Here is an 18,505-nt window from a genome sequence, read left to right on the forward strand (position 1 = left end):
GCCATTTACAGGGTAAACTTAAGTGGGATTGCTTTTTTTTAACTTGGTCTGCCATGTTACCAAAAATAGAAAGGGAGCCTAATGATCTTTTTTTCTTACTGCAGTGGAGAATCTGGAGCTGGTAAAACGGAAAGTACAAAGCTTATACTACAGTTTTTGGCAGCTGTCAGTGGCCAGCATTCCTGGATAGAGCAGCAAGTTCTAGAGGCCAACCCCATTCTGGAAGGTGGGTTACTTAGCAAACATGGCTGATTTACCACACTTATCTCAGGATAAAAAAAATCAGAAACAGATCTTTGAACCATTGTATCTGCTTAACTAGTAACACCCCTGAAACACTGGTGGTGCACTGTAGATGTTCTCTATACTTTTCTACCATGTTCCCATGCAGTCCACAGCAGCTTTGCTCTCAGGCTGTAGGAGGAGGTGCCACTGTAATGTATACCCTGGAACTGCCAGGAGCACAAGAGTCCTTGGGACTGCAGAGCCCAAGGCAAAGCTCCCTGGTTTGGCATTTGCCCTAGACAGTGACAAAATGACTGGCCAAGCACAGATGTATCTGTAGGGGAGCTCCCTGAGCCACCCATCTTTCTCTATACTGGGATCAATGTGTTCCCAGTAAATCCTACTGGAGGTCTTCAGACTTGCCCAGATCTCTTGGCTGGCCAGATATGGACCACATTTGGATCATCTGAATATGTCTTTTAGGGCCCAGTTATCTGGGTGCACAGTTATCTGCTCCCCTCTTCAGGAGGAAGACTGAGACAAGACATTCTCCAGTGCTTCTCAGCACTGTCATTTGGAACACAATGTGTTAAACACTAGCAGCAAAGTAGAAGGGGAAAAAATAGGCTTGATGTTCATGAACTGCAATAATACAGATACTATCTCTGTCCCTTGCCCATCAGCTTTTGGAAATGCCAAGACAATTCGAAATGACAATTCAAGCCGCTTTGGGAAATACATTGATATTCACTTCAACAAAAGTGGTGTGATAGAAGGAGCCCGGATAGAACAGTTTCTCCTGGAGAAGTCCCGGGTTTGCCGGCAGGTGAGGGCACTGGCAGGTGTACATTCTGCCTGTTCTTGTGTTAGAAGCTTATCCTGACAAGGCTGTCAATTGGCCTATTTCTTTTCTTTTTAGGCTCCCGAGGAGAGGAACTATCACATCTTCTATTGCATGCTAATGGGGATGAATACAGAGCAGAAAAAGATGCTGAATCTGGGCACTGCTTCAGAGTACACTTATCTCACTATGGTAATAGTCTCTGCTTTATTCTCCATTATCCCTCTGCCATTCTCTTCTTCCAGTGAGCAATTACAATCACTAGGAGCTGCAGATGGTAGTTACCAACATGAACAGTCCTTCCCTTAGAGTACCAGAAGCGATAACACCAAAAGTGCTGTAAGCATCGGTTTCAGACACCTACTGTATTGTCCACCAGTGGGAAGCAGCTTGTGGCAGGTCAAAACTTTCTGTCAAAGTCAGACTTAACAAACATAAAAGACCTCGTAAAACAGAATGTGGACAACATCTCTCATTTTCCCAGACACTCAGATTTCAAAGGAATGTAAGAGATCTTCTGCCAGGGAGAACAGTAATCACATATGTGTAACTTAGAGGAAAATTCATGAGAATCCTAGTCCTTATATCTAATAAATAAATCTTATATATATAATGCAGGCAGCTGGCATTCAGTGTAACCTCCCACAATTGACATTAATGACCACGGGTTATGATGCCATTGTGACAGAAGTGGGATCTTCATAGATGGGGTTTTTGAAAATAGCTAATTGAGTGGTTTAGGACATGAAAGCCATGATGAAAAAAAAAAATTCTAGTGAAATTAGCTGGAGCTGGGCATCTAATTTCTTGGAAATGAAAACAAGCCTGTTTCTGGAGTCTCAAAAGCAAAACCATTAAAGTTGTGGAGATTTTTTCAAATGTAATGTTTTTGAAATAGCAGCGATCTTGCAGCAAGGCTGATGAGTACATTAGTGCAATTAACCCGTTGGCCATTCCATAAAAAGGTCCCTGGGTCAGCAGTAGGTCAATGGGATACTGAAATAGAAGAATTGGATTACAGGAGAATATATCCATGGTTTTGTAAAGGTCAACTGTTGGCACACACTAGCATGTTTACATGCTGTAAACTGAAATGTCTAGGAATATTTAATTTTTGTAATCATCACATTATCTTGTCAGAAATAGCAAGGGTGAAAAAGGCATTTTCCCATCTTAATTATGGCTGAAAAGAGTTTCTGTCAGGAACAGCATCCTAGGAAATACTGTGCAGACTTTGATGAAAGTTCTTCTGATGCTGCCTTGGATGCTTCCATTTGCCTTCCACTAGGACCTAATATTTTTATTTTGAGATCTGCCTTCTACTACTTATCCAACCCGACCCACTTTGGTTTGGAATGAGGGCTCTTAATTTTCTATTGACAAGGCAGAGAGAGGAAACCAAAGAAACAGGCATGGCTTTGTAAATGCAGGTAATCTTGTCAAAGCTTCCTGTCCTTCTATGCTTCTATGATGGGAAGAGCAGCCTTCCCATCAGCTTTCCCTTTTGGCTTCCCCAGCATTCAGTGTAGCCCTGGAGAAATGCATTATTGAGCCCTGTGTTAATGCATTCTTTTTGAGAGAAAAGATGAAGGAAGATACAATCACGGGAAGAGGATATAGAATGTCTGAATAGGGTTTTACCTTGCATCCTTGTGGACTCACAGGACAGCCACTCTGTGTACAAAGGTTTGTCAGTCTGCACATGCTTTCTTCCTTGTCTGGGTAGCAGGAGGGTTTTCCTTACCTGTTGGTGTGGTGCTTGCAGGGTAACTGCACGTCCTGTGACAGCCGCAATGACGCCAAGGATTATGCCCACATCCGCTCGGCTATGAAGATCCTCATGTTCTCAGACTCGGAGCACTGGGACATCAGCAAGCTGCTGGCTGCCATCCTGCACCTAGGGAATGTAGAGTTCCAAGGTAAATTCAGCATTGCCTGTGCCTTCCTTTCTTCAGACTTGATGGTAAAGGTACTTCCTTTGGGTGCTTCCTGATTAGATTATGCTGCTCTGACCTGTATTAACAGGTGAATAGAGTTGCAAGGGCAGGCAGATAAGCACTATGAAATTCTGATTTGTGACTCCACTGCCCTGTGTTTTTGAAAAACAGCATCTTATTATTATTTTGTCACACTGTCAGGTCTCCATGGTTGTAAATAGGCCCTTATCACACAAAATGAGTATTAATGCCATGTTACATTTACTGATTGCTGTTCTACACAGGCCAGAGGACACAGGTGTGATGTTTGCATTGGAGATATAGCAGTCATTCTCCTGCTTAAGTCTGCTGAACACTCACCTGCATAGGTGCACTTCTGGTATGGACAGGCACAGTGTGACAGTGAGACCCACCAGCACATGCCAGAAGCTTTCATATTTTAGAAAAGAACTTACTTTGTGATACAGCTGGCCCGATACAGAGATGCCAGGTGGATTTTTTGGATTAATGCTGACTACTAAAATTAGGGATTTCTTTTATTCCTCTTTGTTGTCTAAATTTCCCACAAGCCAGATACACAGGAAAAATATTTCCAGAAAAACATTTTCTGGAGTCAGATATTACTTCCATAGATCCCCAGTAGTTACTATTTTAAATGAATAACCTTGTCAGTTTGGCTGCTGTTTTTAGCCTGATGTTCTAGACATGAGAGAGCCCTGTAGATCCCAGGATCCAGCTGAAATCAGGACCCTCCTGGGTAAAATCACCAACCCTGTCAGTTTCAAATGAGAACTGAGTACCTTGCCACATCCCCAGCACTGTGGGGTCACAGAAATGCAGCTACATTAACAACCGTGATGGTTCCCCCTGAGACTGGCTGTTTCTTCCTTGCAGCGGCCGTGTATGACAACCTGGACTGCTCTGATGTGATAGACTCACCACACTTCTCCATTGCCACCAAATTGCTCGAGGTAATGGACTCTCATCTTCTCCTGCTGGTTCTTCCTTCTCCCTTGTTCTGTGAGCACACTGGCAGAGCATGTCTCTGGAGTTTATGTAAGAATGAACATTAACAGGCATGTCGCCTCTGTCCTGCTGACACTCCAGTCATGCTTTGCTGGGAGACCTTTAAATGGGACAGCAAGTTGCCAGTGGATGCTTCTGGACAAGCAGTTTGTCATAGCAAACTCCTCCTGACACAAACTTTGCTAGATCTCCTTTATTCACCTGGAATGACCAGGTTGCCATGACTGTTTCTCCAGGTGGACTACAGTGAACTCCAGAACAGCCTCACAAACCTCTCCATCATTGTCCGAGGAGAAAGTGTGTCCAGGCCTCTCAATGTGGTTCAAGCTGCCAATGGGAGGGATGCCTTTGTGAAGGTACTGGTGCTCACAGCTTCCCTGTTTAAAGACTGGGGATGCTTTCAGAGCTGTCTTTCTTCCTGGCTGAGGATCCCTATGTGACAAACATTGACCCAGAGGGCTCCAGGCCCTTGCAGTTCTCAGGCATAGCTTGACAGCACAATAGCAAGCAGTAAGTTACATCCAAAGTCTTCAATGATTCTAATTCTTTCTTTTTTTTTTTTTCCTCAGGGTATATATGGACGGATTTTCTTATGGATCGTGAACAAAATCAACTCAGCCATTTTCAACCCAGCTTCTCAGAAGCCTAAAGACAGACATCAATCCATTGGACTGCTGGACATTTTTGGGTTTGAAAACTTCAGCAACAACAGGTAGGAAACTCCAGATGCATTGCAATAGGAAGCTGAATGGAAGCTGATGTAAAGGGAAACAATGAAATAAACAAAGAGACACATGCTCTTTCATATCATCCTGATTCTCAGAAAAATGGTGAAAATTCCATTACTGGATTTTTCCAATTATGATCATGCAGATTCCATTTTTCTTCAGTCTTGATCATATTTCTGCCTCCTTCCCCAGCCTTCATTTCTGTGCAGCCATTGCATGTCTATTCCAGAACCTGAGGAATTTTCTATGGAGAGGTGGTTATGGAGCTCCTATGGCAGGCAGCCACTATGTGAGGATGTAATATATCCCTGTGTCTCTCTACCAAACTTTCCTGTTCCATAGCATTTTATGGTATCTTTTGGGATACATTTGGCATGTAGTACAAAGGAGACTGTATTGTGTTTCCCATTTCAGCTCATGCTTACATCCTTCTCAGTGTTCTCCCATCTTTTTTATTTATTTTTTTTTAATTTTTGGGTGTGTTTTTTTTTGTTTGTTTGTTTTTTTGTTGGTGATGGTTTGGGGTTTTGTTTGTTTTTCGTTTGCTTGGGGGGTTGTTTGTTTGTTTGTTGACTGCTTCATTTCTCTACTTCTAAGGGCAGGTCAGCAAAGTCCCTGGTCAGCACGCCATTGTGTCACTGCATGTCACTGCTGTCTCTTCCACTGGCGTTTCCATTGCCAAAGCAGCATTTCTGCTTGCCCTTCTCTCTGGGGGGAGCAGCAGCTTTCTCAGTTGTCAGGTACCATCAGCTCTCCACAAACCATCAGCACATACTCTGCAATCTTTTGCAATTTATTTCAACTGATGCCTCTTCCCTTCAGCCAGATAATATTCCTCAGTGACTTTTGGAACAGAATCTAGGATCTCTACAGTCTGTCTTCTGTCTTTTGTGTTCTCTCCTGTTATTTTGTGCTGTTTCCAAGATCTGCAGAAAATGCCTCCCTTGTATTGCTAAGATTGGCAACATGCAGTGATGGTGGTCCCCAGCACTCTGGAATATGGCAGTGGTGTATCTGCATTTAATGCAGAGGCTAAATAAATAGCAGAGAGCAGTGCAGCACTGGCCAAGAATGACCACGGGCTTTCATCTTGTTCTTCCCCAGCTTTGAACAGCTCTGCATTAACATTGCAAATGAGCACCTTCAGCAGTTCTTTGTGCACCATGTGTTCAAGCTGGAGCAAGAGGAATACATTGCAGAGCACATTGTCTGGAACAACATTGACTTCACTGATAACCACCAGGCTCTGGAAGTCATTGCACTCAAGCCCATGAATATAATCTCCCTCATTGATGAAGAGAGCAGGTTTCCAAAGGTAAATTTCTGGTTTCATTTGTAATACCTGGCTTTGCACAGAGCATCCCTTACAGCTTCTTGGGTAGAAGGGCATGAGGAGGTTGGTGGGGGCATTTTGCTTGTGAGGTCCAAAATTGTCAGCCCACCTGGTGATGTTAGTGGTGTTCTGGGGTTTGTGTATAGCCCTAGAACACCAGGCCCTGTGCTTGATGGTGTGTTCTGTCATGATGCTTGACACAGGGGTCTGTGTAAAAGGGAAGATACTTTTGGCAAGATCTTTCTCCAGATCTACTACACACATAAGGGCAGAATTTGAACTTTTGTTATCTCTAAGCACCACTTCGGTTTGTTTGCTGAGCACAGGCCAGTGCTGGGGACAATCTGCTTAACCATCATTTTTTACCTATATCTGTTTCTAGGGCACAGATGCCACCATGCTTGTCAAAATCAATTCCCTCCATGGTAAAAGTAAAGTCTACATCCCACCTAAGAGTGTTCATGATACCAAGTTTGGCATCAATCACTTTGCTGGGGTTGTCTTTTACGAATCAAAAGGTGAGCCTATCTCTGCTGGATACAGAGGGTGAAGGGAAGGGCACGACCTGCCCTGGATATGTGGCTTTCCAGGACAGTGTTGATCTGAAGTTGATGAGGAGGTCAGAAGGATTACTATAAACCAATCTGCAAGTTACTGTAAATTAAGTGGATTTTAGGTAGGCAGAGTGGCGCTAGAGCCAGCAGGCTGCAGAGGTGACAGGCTAATTTTGTTTCCATCCTACAGATTTCCTGGAGAAAAATCGTGACACACTGAGTGCTAATGTAATGCAAGTGGTCCATTCCTCCAAAAACAAATTCCTGAGAGAGATTTTCCAGGTGGAAACAACCCCACCTAGTTTGGGACGTGGGACCATTCGGCATCTTGGATCTGACCACGTCTACAAGGTTGGCTTACTGGCACTGTCTTGCAGAAACCACTAATTTCTCCTGCCTTCCATAAACCTCTGCCTGTCTTGATCTCCTCTTTCTTTTGCACTGTCTCTGCAAATCCCTATCTCTTTCATTCAAATTGTTTCTGCCAAGGGAGCTGCAGGAAAAGTCAGGGCCTGGTGTTCATGCTGTAAACAAGTGCAATGTCAGCCCTGCCTCCCAGGTCTGCACCCTGGACATCTGTGTAGCCATGCCTGCAGTTGCCTCAGAACCACGAGTCGTGATGCCTCCCCACATGTTACCATCGACTGGACATCACTGAGTGACAAAGTTCATGATGGGTCATTATCACAGACTCCACTGTGCCTGTTGTGTCCGTGCCTAGTAAAAATAAGGGTGTGAAGTGCAGTGGACTAAAAAACAGTGTGAAGCACAGTTCAGGTTCTCTGTCCTGCTCCAGCTTCCACATACCTTGATTTCTGAACATTTAGCTATGTCGTGTCACCAGTATGTGAAGGTACTTTTTGCTTGTTTACATCTTTGACTTTTCCTGTCAGGATACAGAACAATCAGCTTGCTATCTTACCTGTTATCTGTCTATTCTCCTGGCATTGTTTTCTGATCTTGTCCTTTCTTCCTCTGTCTTTGTCCCAGTGTGGCTTTCTGCTGTCCAGAACACCTGGCCATGGACAGGTAAACATCCTGGGGGCAAAGAATGTCAGAAGTGGTAATAGCAGCAACAGATAACTGGCTTAGCATCTCTTAAATGCTATTAATACCTCCAGATTAAATATCAGCTGTATTTACATTGCTCTAATGCCCTAATGGGTCTTGTCCCTATAAATAAGGCTGTGTTATTGAAAAAAAAAAGGTACAGCAGCATGTCAAGAAAGGAAATATCAAATGTGGGCTACCTTATGTCAAAATGCACAGAAATTAGCTGTTGATGTTCAAATAAATGGGACCACCACTGGGAAGCCTAAGAAGCAGGCTACAGAAAAGAATAATAAATGATGTGCCAGAAAACACTTTTTTGTCCTGAGGTCTCAGAGCTCCTTGCCTGACAGCCACAACAGAAAAGTCACCATTGACTCAACAACAAACTCAGCTTTAACAATGTTGCATGTGGGAGATCATTAGGGCATGGGTTGGGCCTTGTGTGGCCGTTCCACTGATGGTACAGCAGAAAGGCCTCTAAAGTCTGAGAGAGAAATCACTTACAGATAAAATATCTATATGCTGTTATTGTGCCCACTTCGGGTGCTTGCTGGCCCTAAGATGCATCAGAGCTGCGATGAGACATTCCCAGGAGCTGTTTTCCAAAGACACGAACGACTGATCACTGGAGGGCAGCCTTGCCCTGTAGCTAAATCAGAGGGTGGAAATCTGAGTATTAAAAAGGGCACTTTACACTTAAGAACAGCAGGATGGGGCACCCTAAAGATCATGGAAGCGAAGGGAGACACTGAACTTTAAATTATTTACTTTGAAAAAATTCCAACAACCCCACAACGGGCCAAACCCCCCAAACAAACTAACAAACAAACCAGCCGTGTTGTGCTGCAATGATCAGCTCATTGCCTGCATGTAAAAGGCCAGTGGAGTCCTTTTGTTACTTGGAATCTGTACTGTTGTCACTGTACTTTAATGTGCCCATACTGAGATGCAGAAACTTAGGCCTAATGCTATGATTTGTGTGAAAAAGACAGGTGGAACAGTTTCTGACAGGTGCCAGGCTGAGGAAGTCTGGAGTACCTCATACCTTATAGTCCAGTAAAAGTTTGCCTTTTCCATGCTTACTGTAGTATTAATGAGCAAGGTGATCAGTCGTCCTAATCCCTAAGGAATGCATCTTTAGCATTCCTAGTTATGATGGCAGCAAAATATCTGGCTTGGAGTTTATTCCTGCTTGGGAGTGGCTGTTTCTCACTAAGCTTTCAGGCACACTTCCAGGAATCACAGCTTGGCACCCAGGCCCAGCACAAAACACAGCCTTGGTTGGAAGAGACAGGTGCATGTGGGCTCCTTTTGGTGGAATTACTTCTACCACAGCCAGCTCTACTGCTAGAACTTGAGCCTAAGTAGGTAAAAGCACTTAGTGGGGGGTTTCTTTACAAGAATAAACCCAAATTAATAAGGTGCAAATGGCCCATGTAGCTCCCATGTAGGTAAACAATTTTTTTTCTGGTGCTTGTGTGATAGTGTCACATTGTACAAAAATACAAGGGTTTATTAATTGGCCTCTGAGAGTGAATGATGTTGCAGTCAGCATGTGCTTTCTCTTGCCAGGGCATGGATACCACCAAGAGGCTCTCGACACTAGGAGGACAGTTCAAGCAATCCCTGGAAAAACTAATGAAAATCCTTGAGCAGTGCCAGCCATACTTCATCCGCTGCATCAAGCCAAATGACTACAAGAAACCACTGGTAATGTTCTAACAATATAAAGTCTTGCCTCTGGTAAAGTTTGATGAGAAAAGGCTCTCAGTTGCTGTGTAACATTTTACAGCTGTATTGGCTGCATCCAGTAACTGCTGGAATACAGGGTATTCCTGCAAGAAACATAGTAGGAGGATATAGCATAGCTAATTTACAAAAGCATCTCAAAAAAGCACCATAGAATAATGGATAGCAAAAAAGCACACGTGTATTCCTGAGTAGAGTTACAGACACCTTTTCAGTAAAGATAGAGACAAAACAGAAAAGTCTGTAGCCCCTCAACACAGGAACAAAAAACTTTAGGATCAACAGTGATCACACCATGAAATAGCCTGAGAGAGAATAGGAGAGCTGTGGGAGTTTGTGAGAGGGGTGACTTGGCTTAATCTGACACACCAGGAGGAGTCAGTTTGTCATTAGGACGCATGGCTGGAACTCAGGGGATATTGACCCAGTCCTACTCTAAAACCTTGTATAGTGTAGGTCAAGCAATTTAAAATTTTTTGAAGCACTGCATGTGGCTTAGTGAGTCAGTTTTTAATCTCAGATAAGATTAAACAATAATAATAAGAGCAGCATGCCTGCTGTACTTTGCATGGTATGCCCAAAGACCTAAGCTGCTAATGCATCTATTCACACCTGCAAAGTTATATGATCAATTCACTGAAATTATGATCAGTTCATCTGAAATTGCAGTTCTAGAATGAAAAACGGTAGCCAGACTGAAGTTAACAGACTGTTACTACTGCTGACAGACACAAAATTGAAGACCCTTTGCAGTGACTTGTTTATGCTTGTAATTAATTAATTTAGTGCACTGAAGAAAAATACAATTTAAAAAATCACAGTAGACCATTTTGCAGACCCTCTGAGGCTGGAGGTTAATAGTCAAGTTCTGAGGGATACTGCAAGTGTATCAGTGCTAAGTCTCCTCCTTGTCTGCTTTCCCTTTCAGCTGTTTGATCGGGAACTATGTATCAAACAGCTGCGATATTCAGGGATGCTGGAGACCATTCAGATCAGGAAATCTGGGTACCCAATTCGCTACAGCTTTGAGGAGTTCTTTGAGAGATACAGATTTCTTCTGCCATGGTCTCTGCGACAAAAGGTGTGTAAGCAAAAACATGGTTTAAGGCTAATCTAACTTTTCCTTAGGCTTTAGTCTTTCCCACAGTAGAAAGTTCTTGAATTACTGCTGGCAGAGTTGAGAGAACTGTCAGCACCGGAGATGTCATCAGGAACTGTTATCACAGCTAAACACAGCTAAATAATTAAATACTCCCTTCGACCTTAGCTGAAAATGTAGTTGCTTTGAGGTCCAACTGTCCTTAGCCTGCTCCACACAGACATCCCAGGCAGGGTAACATCCTCATTCCTATTGCCCTCAGATGTTTTTTTATTGTGATCACACATTCCTCAGGTCTCTGACATCCTCCTCACACCTTGACTTTGGAATGCTTGGTCATGCAATCACGTTCCTCCTCTTCCTGACCATTTGAGCTGAACCATTTTCATTCATTGTACTGTCAGCCCAGAGGTCTGCAAGGCCTCATCTGTTTCTGTTCTTCACCCTTTGGAATGCAGGGCAGTAGATCCTTGCATAGTAGAGCTGCTGTGTTTCACAGCCAAGCCCTAACATCATGATGCTTTTGCACATCAGCTGAAGAACGATATTCGACAGAGCTGCATCAGCATCTCCGAAGCAGTGCTGGGCAAGGATGAAAGCTGGCAAGTTGGAAGGACCAAGATGTTCCTTAAGGTAAGTAAAAAGGACAGTTTATTGTCTTTTCTCATGAAAAACTGGATGCTTCACAGTACAGCTTGGCCTGCTTGTGAAAGACTGGTGACCAAGGAGGACAGGGCTGTCTTACAAACTCTCTCTTGAATCCGAGGGTGGATCTTTGTTCTTGAAAGCCAGATAATTCAGTGGAGAGGGTTTGGTGTAGGAGAGGCTGATCCTGTTTTTGAGCTACAGTGTTGCAGCTGAAACAGCACTATGCAATGTATTGGAGCATAAAAAAGAACAGGATACCAGTGCACTGTTGCAGAGGACCACCTTACCTGTAGCATATCCAGCTAAAAACAGTCTTGCTGCAGGCAGATTCTTGCTTGTTTATGGCCATAGCTAGACTAAGTCTGGTCAGGTGGTATGCACTCTTCCTACTGCAGTTCCATAAATGCATTTTAGTCACATTATACTACATCATGCTGATTTTGGGTCTCTTTCAGATCCAGAGGTTGTAGGTATGTCTGCTAAGATGGCATATCCACACTTTCTTTTAACAGGATCATCATGACACTGTCTTGGAGCTGCAACGCCAAAATGTACTTACAGATAAGGTTCTTCTTATCCAGAAGGTGATGAGAGGATTGAAGGACAGGTCAGTGATCTTACAGAAGGGAATTTGCTTTATTTTGAAGCAGTTAATCTTTGTGGTGCAGCTTAACACACTCTGAGCAGCATTTTTGAGTATGAAATGTATCATTCTCTATCCTCCACCAGCCTTAAATTTCATGCTCATCATGTAACAATACACAGTATATCCAGGCAGATGTTGGACAAAAATTTTTTTTGCTCAATTTTGTTATTTTTGTGATTTTTTCAAAATGCAGGGCTGTGGCATGTATGAAAAGGAAGGTTTGAAAGGAGGACTTGCTCTTAATATTTTTAGTAGACTTCTAGAAAGCAAGAAATCCCCATGGAATCTGTGCCCTTTTCAGAGCTACAAGAATTCTCTTATTTACAATGCTTCGATACAAGACATTGATAAGAACCAGACAAACTAACTAGTCCTTCTCTTTGCCAAAGATGCCTAATTCTTGCATTGTGTTTAGTTTGAAATATCTTCAAACTTTCAGAAGTGAAATTTAGTCACTGTCAAATAAATGTTTGTCCTCATTTAATGCTTTACATCATGATTTGTACTCATGGATCTTGTATCCCCTCAATCAGAACCATGACATAGGGCTGAGTCTTGGTTTCATTTAGAAATACTCTTGACCATAGTGAAGGAAGAGCTGAAAGATATGACACAAATGCCCCAAAACTTCCCTCTTTTTTTTTTTTTCAGACTCTGCCTGCTATCCAACAGAGTATCCAAACCAAAAGCCTCACCTTGCTTTTACTTTTAACCCATCAGAGCTGTGTGCTGCTTTTTCAGCTGCAGTGTGACAGTTTGTACCATGGGAGGTTCATTTGGCTCAGATGTGCTCCTTGCCCTGGCAGCAAAACACTGGGGAGAATGAGGTTACTAGATGGGGAAGCTAACTTGTCCAGTCTTGATGTGAGGGGTTTTCAGTTCTTACAGAGCTCTCTGACCATAGCAATTAATTCGATCCGTAGTTCCTATGAGTATTTTTGCAGCAAACGAGGCTGACATCAGACTGTGGACATCCCATAAAAGGGAACAAAAAGCCACCTTATTCTTTACTACTCTAAGAAGCAACAGAGGATAACCTACTGTTTGTCACCTCACATGTCTGTCTGCTTAGGAAGCAGTTCCTGAAACAGAGGAAGTCTGCTGTAGCCATTCAGTCAGCCTGGAGAGGCTACTGCTGCCGGAAGGAATTCAGAATGGTAAGATGAAGGTGTACCAACTAATATATATTTGTGTGTGTTTATATATTATGCCCTGCCAGACTGACTGGAGTATTACGAATTAAGATATCCTCAACTGAAGGGAGAATAGACAAGATGACAGGGTGTAAAGGAAGGTGTAAATTCCAAGGAGGGCTCTGGGACCTCTCAGGGTTTGCTGAACCTGTGACATTTCTGCTTTTTGTTGAAATAGGAACTCAATTCCCTTTGGTAGGCCTGGCTCCAGAGCCTGACATATAAGTGGTCCCACACTTTTTATAGTCAGAAACACAAGCTTAGCCTTTGTGCATCATCATCATGCTATGAGCAAAGTGTCTTCCACAACTGCTGCAGGAAAACAGGGAATTTGTAAAAAATTACCAGAAAAGTCATTATATCAATCTCACATTATTAAAAATTTTGCCAGAGGAGGTTCAGATTCAGATGAGATATGAGGAAAACATTTTCACTGAAAGAGTGGTCAGGCTGGAATAAGTTGCCCAGGGTGGTGGTGGTCACCATATTGGGACGTGTTGAAAAGGCATCTGAATGTGGCACCTGTGGCTATGGTTTAGGGGTAGTTATGGTGATACTGGGCTGACAATTGGACTAGATAATTTTGAAAGTTTCTTCCAGCTTTGATGATTCTGTGTGATTCTCTGTGAAAAATATTGGCTGATCTTCTATAGGTGGTGAATTTTCAGGGTGAGAAAAACTGGGTGCACTCACAGATTGTGTATTTGTGTGGCAGGGATTACTATTATTATTATATCTCACACATCCCATTTGAGATGGGCAGGAGAAACTGCCAGTTTCAGTCAGAAACATTCTATATTCTACATCAATAATGAAATTCCTGTCTGATTGTTTGTTTCCAATCACATTTCTGCTCTTTTCTTTGTCTTGTAATCTCAGGCTACCACTGTCACTTTCTGGAGCCACTCCCTAGAACAGATCCCCCAAATTACTCTATATACTAGTTTTAAAGGCCTATTACTGGTAGAAAACAAAGCATAAAGGGTAATATTACATTAGCCACTTCCAGTGTCTTTATCCAGTTACCGAATTTTGTTGTCTTCTGCTCATCCCAATTGGTCTCGATGGTTTGGAACCATAATGACTTCTTTCTGCACCACCCACAGGTGCTGCTGGGCTTCGGGCGCCTGCAGGCTCTGTACCGCAGCCGGCAGCTGGCTCAGCAGTACGAGGCCACCCGGGCTCGCATCATCAGGTTCCAGGCTGTGTGCCGGGGTTATCTGCTGCGCCAGAAGGTGGCAGAGCAGAAGAAAGCTGCCTGTGTCATACAGGCGTATGCAAGGGGCATGCTCGCTCGCCAAACCTACCGGAGCATAAGGGGAGAGGTAATGCTCACGGATACCTTGTGAACACATTGTTTCTATGAAACGCCCTTAGAGATTTTATCACCAGCAAGTGTTGCCTTAACTTAGCATTGGGTGTGGATACTAATTTTTGGGTATTTTATTTTGAACTCTTGCCAAGTACAAAAGCAGAGTGTTAAGCAGACTGATCTTATTTACATTTGCTTTATGTGATTGTTATCATGGATCAAAGCGTCACTGACACAGCTGCAGTGGCTTTGACAGAAGGGAGGAAAGATAAGATCTGTGTGTATCAGCCAGTCCTGCATGGGGAGATCAGTTTCTACAGCAGGATCTGATAATGGCACTCAGGGATCCCTTCAGAAGGGAATCCCAACTCAGTGTGTCTTGGTAGGTGCTACCAGCCCTTGGCAGTCCACAGCACATGAGAGGCCTCTCCCTGATTTCCTTTCTGTACTAATGCTGTACAAACAGGACAAAGCCAGTTTGCAGATTTCTGCCTGTGGCCTGTTCCCTAAAATGTCAAATCTTGAACCTAAGCCTCTGTTGGGACAAAGTCCTGGTGTGGAGAGTTTGTTAAAGGCAGAAGGGACTTGGCTCAGCAGTTGTATAAACAGTCATAGAATAGTCCTGTTGTCCACAGAACAAGCTGGATGCAAGGAATATCCACTTCAAAGAAGAGAAACATCTCGTCCCAGTCCTGGGACCACTGAAAGGAAGGGAAGAAGCTGAGAGATTACAAAAGGTAGGTATGCTGGTGGAGGAACACTGGCCAGCATTAGCCAGCTCACACCTGCAGACTTGCTCAAACCTCTGAGCACTGCTATGTTTAAAGAAAGAGAAGACAGTTGTAACCCCATTTGTAATGATGCTTTGAAAATATAACAAGGCAAACACATACACATTTCTGATTGCAGTATAAGCTGGCATTTAGCCAAATATGCCCAGTGCTACTACAAGTCTCCTGACACAAAACATTTTAAAATTTTAAATATTGTAGGGTTTTCTGTTGTTAGAAATTCTGTGTTTTCCCTGTATTATCTCTTGTTGATTAAATTCTTGAATAATTGCACATCATTATCAACAAGCCCCAACAGTCCACAAAGATATCTGTAAGAGCAGGGCCCTGCTGCTGATGTGCCAGGTCTTTGTGACTGCTTGACACAAGCAACATTGGACTTCCTGTTTCAACACTGCACTGGCAGAGCTGGACCTCACAGTCACACACCTTTGTAAAAGGGTTTCATCTTCATACCCCTTCACTCTAACAGAATGATGTTCATTCATGATGTTCAAGTCATGCCTATTTCTGTGTTTAAAGGAATACCTGTCAACTGAGGAGGCAGAAGCAAGGCAAAGGAGGAACGTGCTTGCCAATAAACCAACAAATCATGATGTTATCAGCGACCAAGAAATGGTGGACAAAATTTTTGGGTTTTTACCTTCTGTGATTGGAGGCCAAGAAGGACAGGCTCCTCTGGGTTTTGAGGTACAGAGCTGCAGACTGGTAATGGGTCATGCTTATCCCTTGTGCAAGCCCATTGATTGTTGGAATTCCATCAGTGGTCAGTTCTGTTTAATGAACTTCTGTACAGTGAAAGAATCCCCCGAATTAGTCATCAAGTCACTAAGGCATCTCTTGCAGATGTGAGTTCCCAAAAGTTCTTGTAGTTTAGGGACCACAGAGCTTCAAACTTTGCATTTGTTTCTTTGGCCCAGCCAAACAGTGCCACCCTCTGCACCAACATCATGCTCTGCTGACAGTGCTGCCAGTGATTTTCTGCCTGAAAAAAGTTGAAAGTTCATGACTCAAGTTATACCATATTCTTGAAAGCAAAATTTGGGATATACTTGTCCTGATAGCTGTGGAGGTTGGAATTTTGTAGGAAGAGGTGGGCAGAATAGAATGGTATGGATAAGCACAGGATGTGAACAGCAACACCTGGATTTTCCATCAGCAATATTCTTGCTGAGGACCAAGATAGGAAGATCGTATGGAATGGATGCATCTCAGAAGGGCAAGCTCTGAGTCCAAATGATCTGTTGGTAGCAGCTGTAAATGGCTTTGGGGTTAGCTGGAAAGGCAAATTCTGGAAGACCTATTTCCAAGGGGGAAAAAAAAAAAAGCAAAACTAAACATAAGAATATCAGAGTTCAGTAAAAGAAAATATGCTTCTTCCTCATGTTCTGCACAGGACTTGGAAACAAAGCCTAACAAACTGGAGGAAGTGGACCTGGACATGGTTCCCATGAGTGTGGAGCTAGAAGAGGAAGCACATGGTTTGGAAGAGTACACCTTCCCCAAGTTTGCAGCTACTTATTTCCAGGGGTCTTCTACACATACACATATCCGGAGACAGCTGCGGCACCCACTACTCTACCACGATGACAAGGACAACGTCCTGGTATCTTACTCCTTCTTGTTCATTGAACCTGCTCTCTCCACAGCCCTGGCTTTACAGCTCCCATCATCCTTCGGTCCTGGCTCTGGCACAGTCCTGGGAACCAGACACTCCAGAGCCAAGGAAATAGTCCTGAGCCATGGTATTGAAAGCAGAGGTTCCCATCAGCATTTTTTGGCATTTTGCTGGCAGGCACTTCACACAAACACCTGCCCAATGCAGGATTTCTAGTCACCTTTGTTCTTACCTCAAGACCGAACTCAGAGGTGTGTTTTGACTTCTCCAGACACCCTCTGGGTACAAAAATAGACTGGAGAGAAGAAGCATGAGAGCTTATCCATCTCTCTGCTCTTGTTAGGGTTGCTGGTCTGTGAGACAGGACAGAAGGGGGAGGGCCAGGCCTCCAGTATCCCGTTGAACCAGAGGGGGATTGAGGAGGGTGTTTTCCTTGATTCTAAGCAGCCTGGCAGAATGGAGGACCCCATGCATCAAGAACTTTGCTATTACTTGGCTTTCTAGTTCTGAGCATGAAGGGCTCTGGCAGACTCCACTCCACTGCTTATCTGTCCAGGTCAGCAAATGCAGAGTGCAATTCAGCCAAGGCTTCCCCACCTCCCTCGAGCCACAGCACACCTCCAAGGTGCCAGTAAAGGGAATGTTGAGGGCTCAGCAATCACAGAGGAAATCTGACCTTCCCACCAGAGCTGTACCCTCTTCCTTTAGCAGGAAAGTGTTGTGTGTTGCTGTCTTGTTTGGTATGAAACTAAACTCTTTGTGTAGGTAGCTAGAGGAAATGGGAATTTTAACAATTTGGACAGGGTAAAGGAAGAAAATGCTCTTAATCTAAACAGGCAGAAATGGCATAGAGCCATTGATCCTGTTGGCAGTGTCTGACTCTGCTTTCTACTACTATAGGCTTCTCTAGCTGTGTGGGTGATCATCCTGAGGTTCATGGGAGACCTGCCAGAGCCACCAATGTTTGCCAAGACTGCCACCACCAAGAGCAGCTCTGTGATGACACAGATATATGACACACTTGGCAGGAAAAACCAGGTCCAGCTGAGGAATGACAGCCCAAATATGGTGAGACAAGCAGGCTATGTTTATGTTTTCTTTTGCTTTCCTTGGTTTCTGTGCTATTCTTCCAAGAGTGATAAAAGTAAAGAACTCTTTCATGCTAGTGTACTTGAAAAGCCACAAGTGCAAAAGGGCACCAGTCAGTCCTGGCAGAACACCAGCTCCTTCTGACAGGAGAGGAAAAAACAAAAACATCTTCACTTGAGCATCTTTCTGTCCCTAATCAATCATCCTTGCTGTGCATTAAACTGATTTCCTATAATGGTAATGTGTATTGCAGAGAGAAGGCAGAAGGGATTACAAGATTTCTAAGGGGATTTCATCCCTGAAACTGAAACGCTCATCCAAGCTGACAGCGAAGGTAAGAGGTGGAAATAAATTGCTTCCCTTTCTTCTTGCCTGAAACCCTGTCTTCCCCATCTGACAGATGTTATGTGAGCAACCTCCCAGGTGAGAACTTGCTCCTCTGCCAAGCCAGGGCAGCCCTTTGTGGGATGCCTGGTTCAGTGTTCTTTGGAAACGATCCCCATGTGCACTGATGTCATCTGTTCTCTGGCAGAGATCACAGGGAGAAATTTATTACTGAGAATTGTTGGCATTACAGAACAGCTTGCCCAGAGGCTGAGCAGACTGAGAATCATATGGTTAGGGCTGTACAGGAGAGTACAAAAAGTCTCCTAGCCAGAGATA

The 18,505-nt window shown here is 43.6% G+C and overlaps 2 protein-coding genes across 5 annotated transcripts in view; one reads left to right on the forward strand and one right to left on the reverse strand.

The window, feature by feature from the left end:
• The window catches only part of IWS1 (interacts with SUPT6H, CTD assembly factor 1), a 49,593-nt gene that overhangs the window by 26,376 nt on the left and 4,712 nt on the right, over window positions 1–18,505 (reverse strand). For all 3 annotated transcript variants that reach the window (XM_088170692.1, XM_088170689.1, XM_088170690.1), the window contains exons 2-3: window positions 7,567–7,682; window positions 2,811–2,963 (exon numbers count right to left, since the gene is read on the reverse strand). The gene's annotated coding sequence lies outside the window, so the exon portion shown is untranslated. The remainder of the gene's footprint in view (window positions 1–2,810; window positions 2,964–7,566; window positions 7,683–18,505) is intronic.
• Window positions 1–18,505, forward strand: part of MYO7B (myosin VIIB) — a 44,296-nt gene that overhangs the window by 4,215 nt on the left and 21,576 nt on the right. The window contains exons 5-26 of one of the 2 annotated variants that reach the window (XM_088170680.1): window positions 105–226; window positions 909–1,051; window positions 1,145–1,258; window positions 2,832–2,985; window positions 3,898–3,974; window positions 4,266–4,385; window positions 4,599–4,741; window positions 5,862–6,072; window positions 6,473–6,608; window positions 6,835–6,994; window positions 7,622–7,673; window positions 9,270–9,407; window positions 10,375–10,527; window positions 11,080–11,178; window positions 11,706–11,800; window positions 12,912–12,996; window positions 14,139–14,357; window positions 14,980–15,081; window positions 15,658–15,825; window positions 16,532–16,741; window positions 17,654–17,821; window positions 18,096–18,176. In XM_088170680.1, coding sequence (XP_088026806.1) covers window positions 105–226; window positions 909–1,051; window positions 1,145–1,258; window positions 2,832–2,985; window positions 3,898–3,974; window positions 4,266–4,385; window positions 4,599–4,741; window positions 5,862–6,072; window positions 6,473–6,608; window positions 6,835–6,994; window positions 7,622–7,673; window positions 9,270–9,407; window positions 10,375–10,527; window positions 11,080–11,178; window positions 11,706–11,800; window positions 12,912–12,996; window positions 14,139–14,357; window positions 14,980–15,081; window positions 15,658–15,825; window positions 16,532–16,741; window positions 17,654–17,821; window positions 18,096–18,176 — 2,950 coding nt within the window. Of the gene's footprint in view, window positions 1–104; window positions 227–908; window positions 1,052–1,144; window positions 1,259–2,831; window positions 2,986–3,897; window positions 3,975–4,265; window positions 4,386–4,598; window positions 4,742–5,861; window positions 6,073–6,472; window positions 6,609–6,834; window positions 6,996–7,621; window positions 7,674–9,269; window positions 9,408–10,374; window positions 10,528–11,079; window positions 11,179–11,705; window positions 11,801–12,911; window positions 12,997–14,138; window positions 14,358–14,979; window positions 15,082–15,657; window positions 15,826–16,531; window positions 16,742–17,653; window positions 17,831–18,095; window positions 18,177–18,505 lie in introns of both variants that reach the window. The other variant, XM_088170681.1, reaches the window with a different exon arrangement.

Source organism: Sturnus vulgaris, chromosome 10, assembly GCF_052056855.1.
Source record: "Sturnus vulgaris isolate bStuVul1 chromosome 10, bStuVul1.hap1, whole genome shotgun sequence".
Taxonomy (NCBI): domain Eukaryota; kingdom Metazoa; phylum Chordata; class Aves; order Passeriformes; family Sturnidae; genus Sturnus; species Sturnus vulgaris.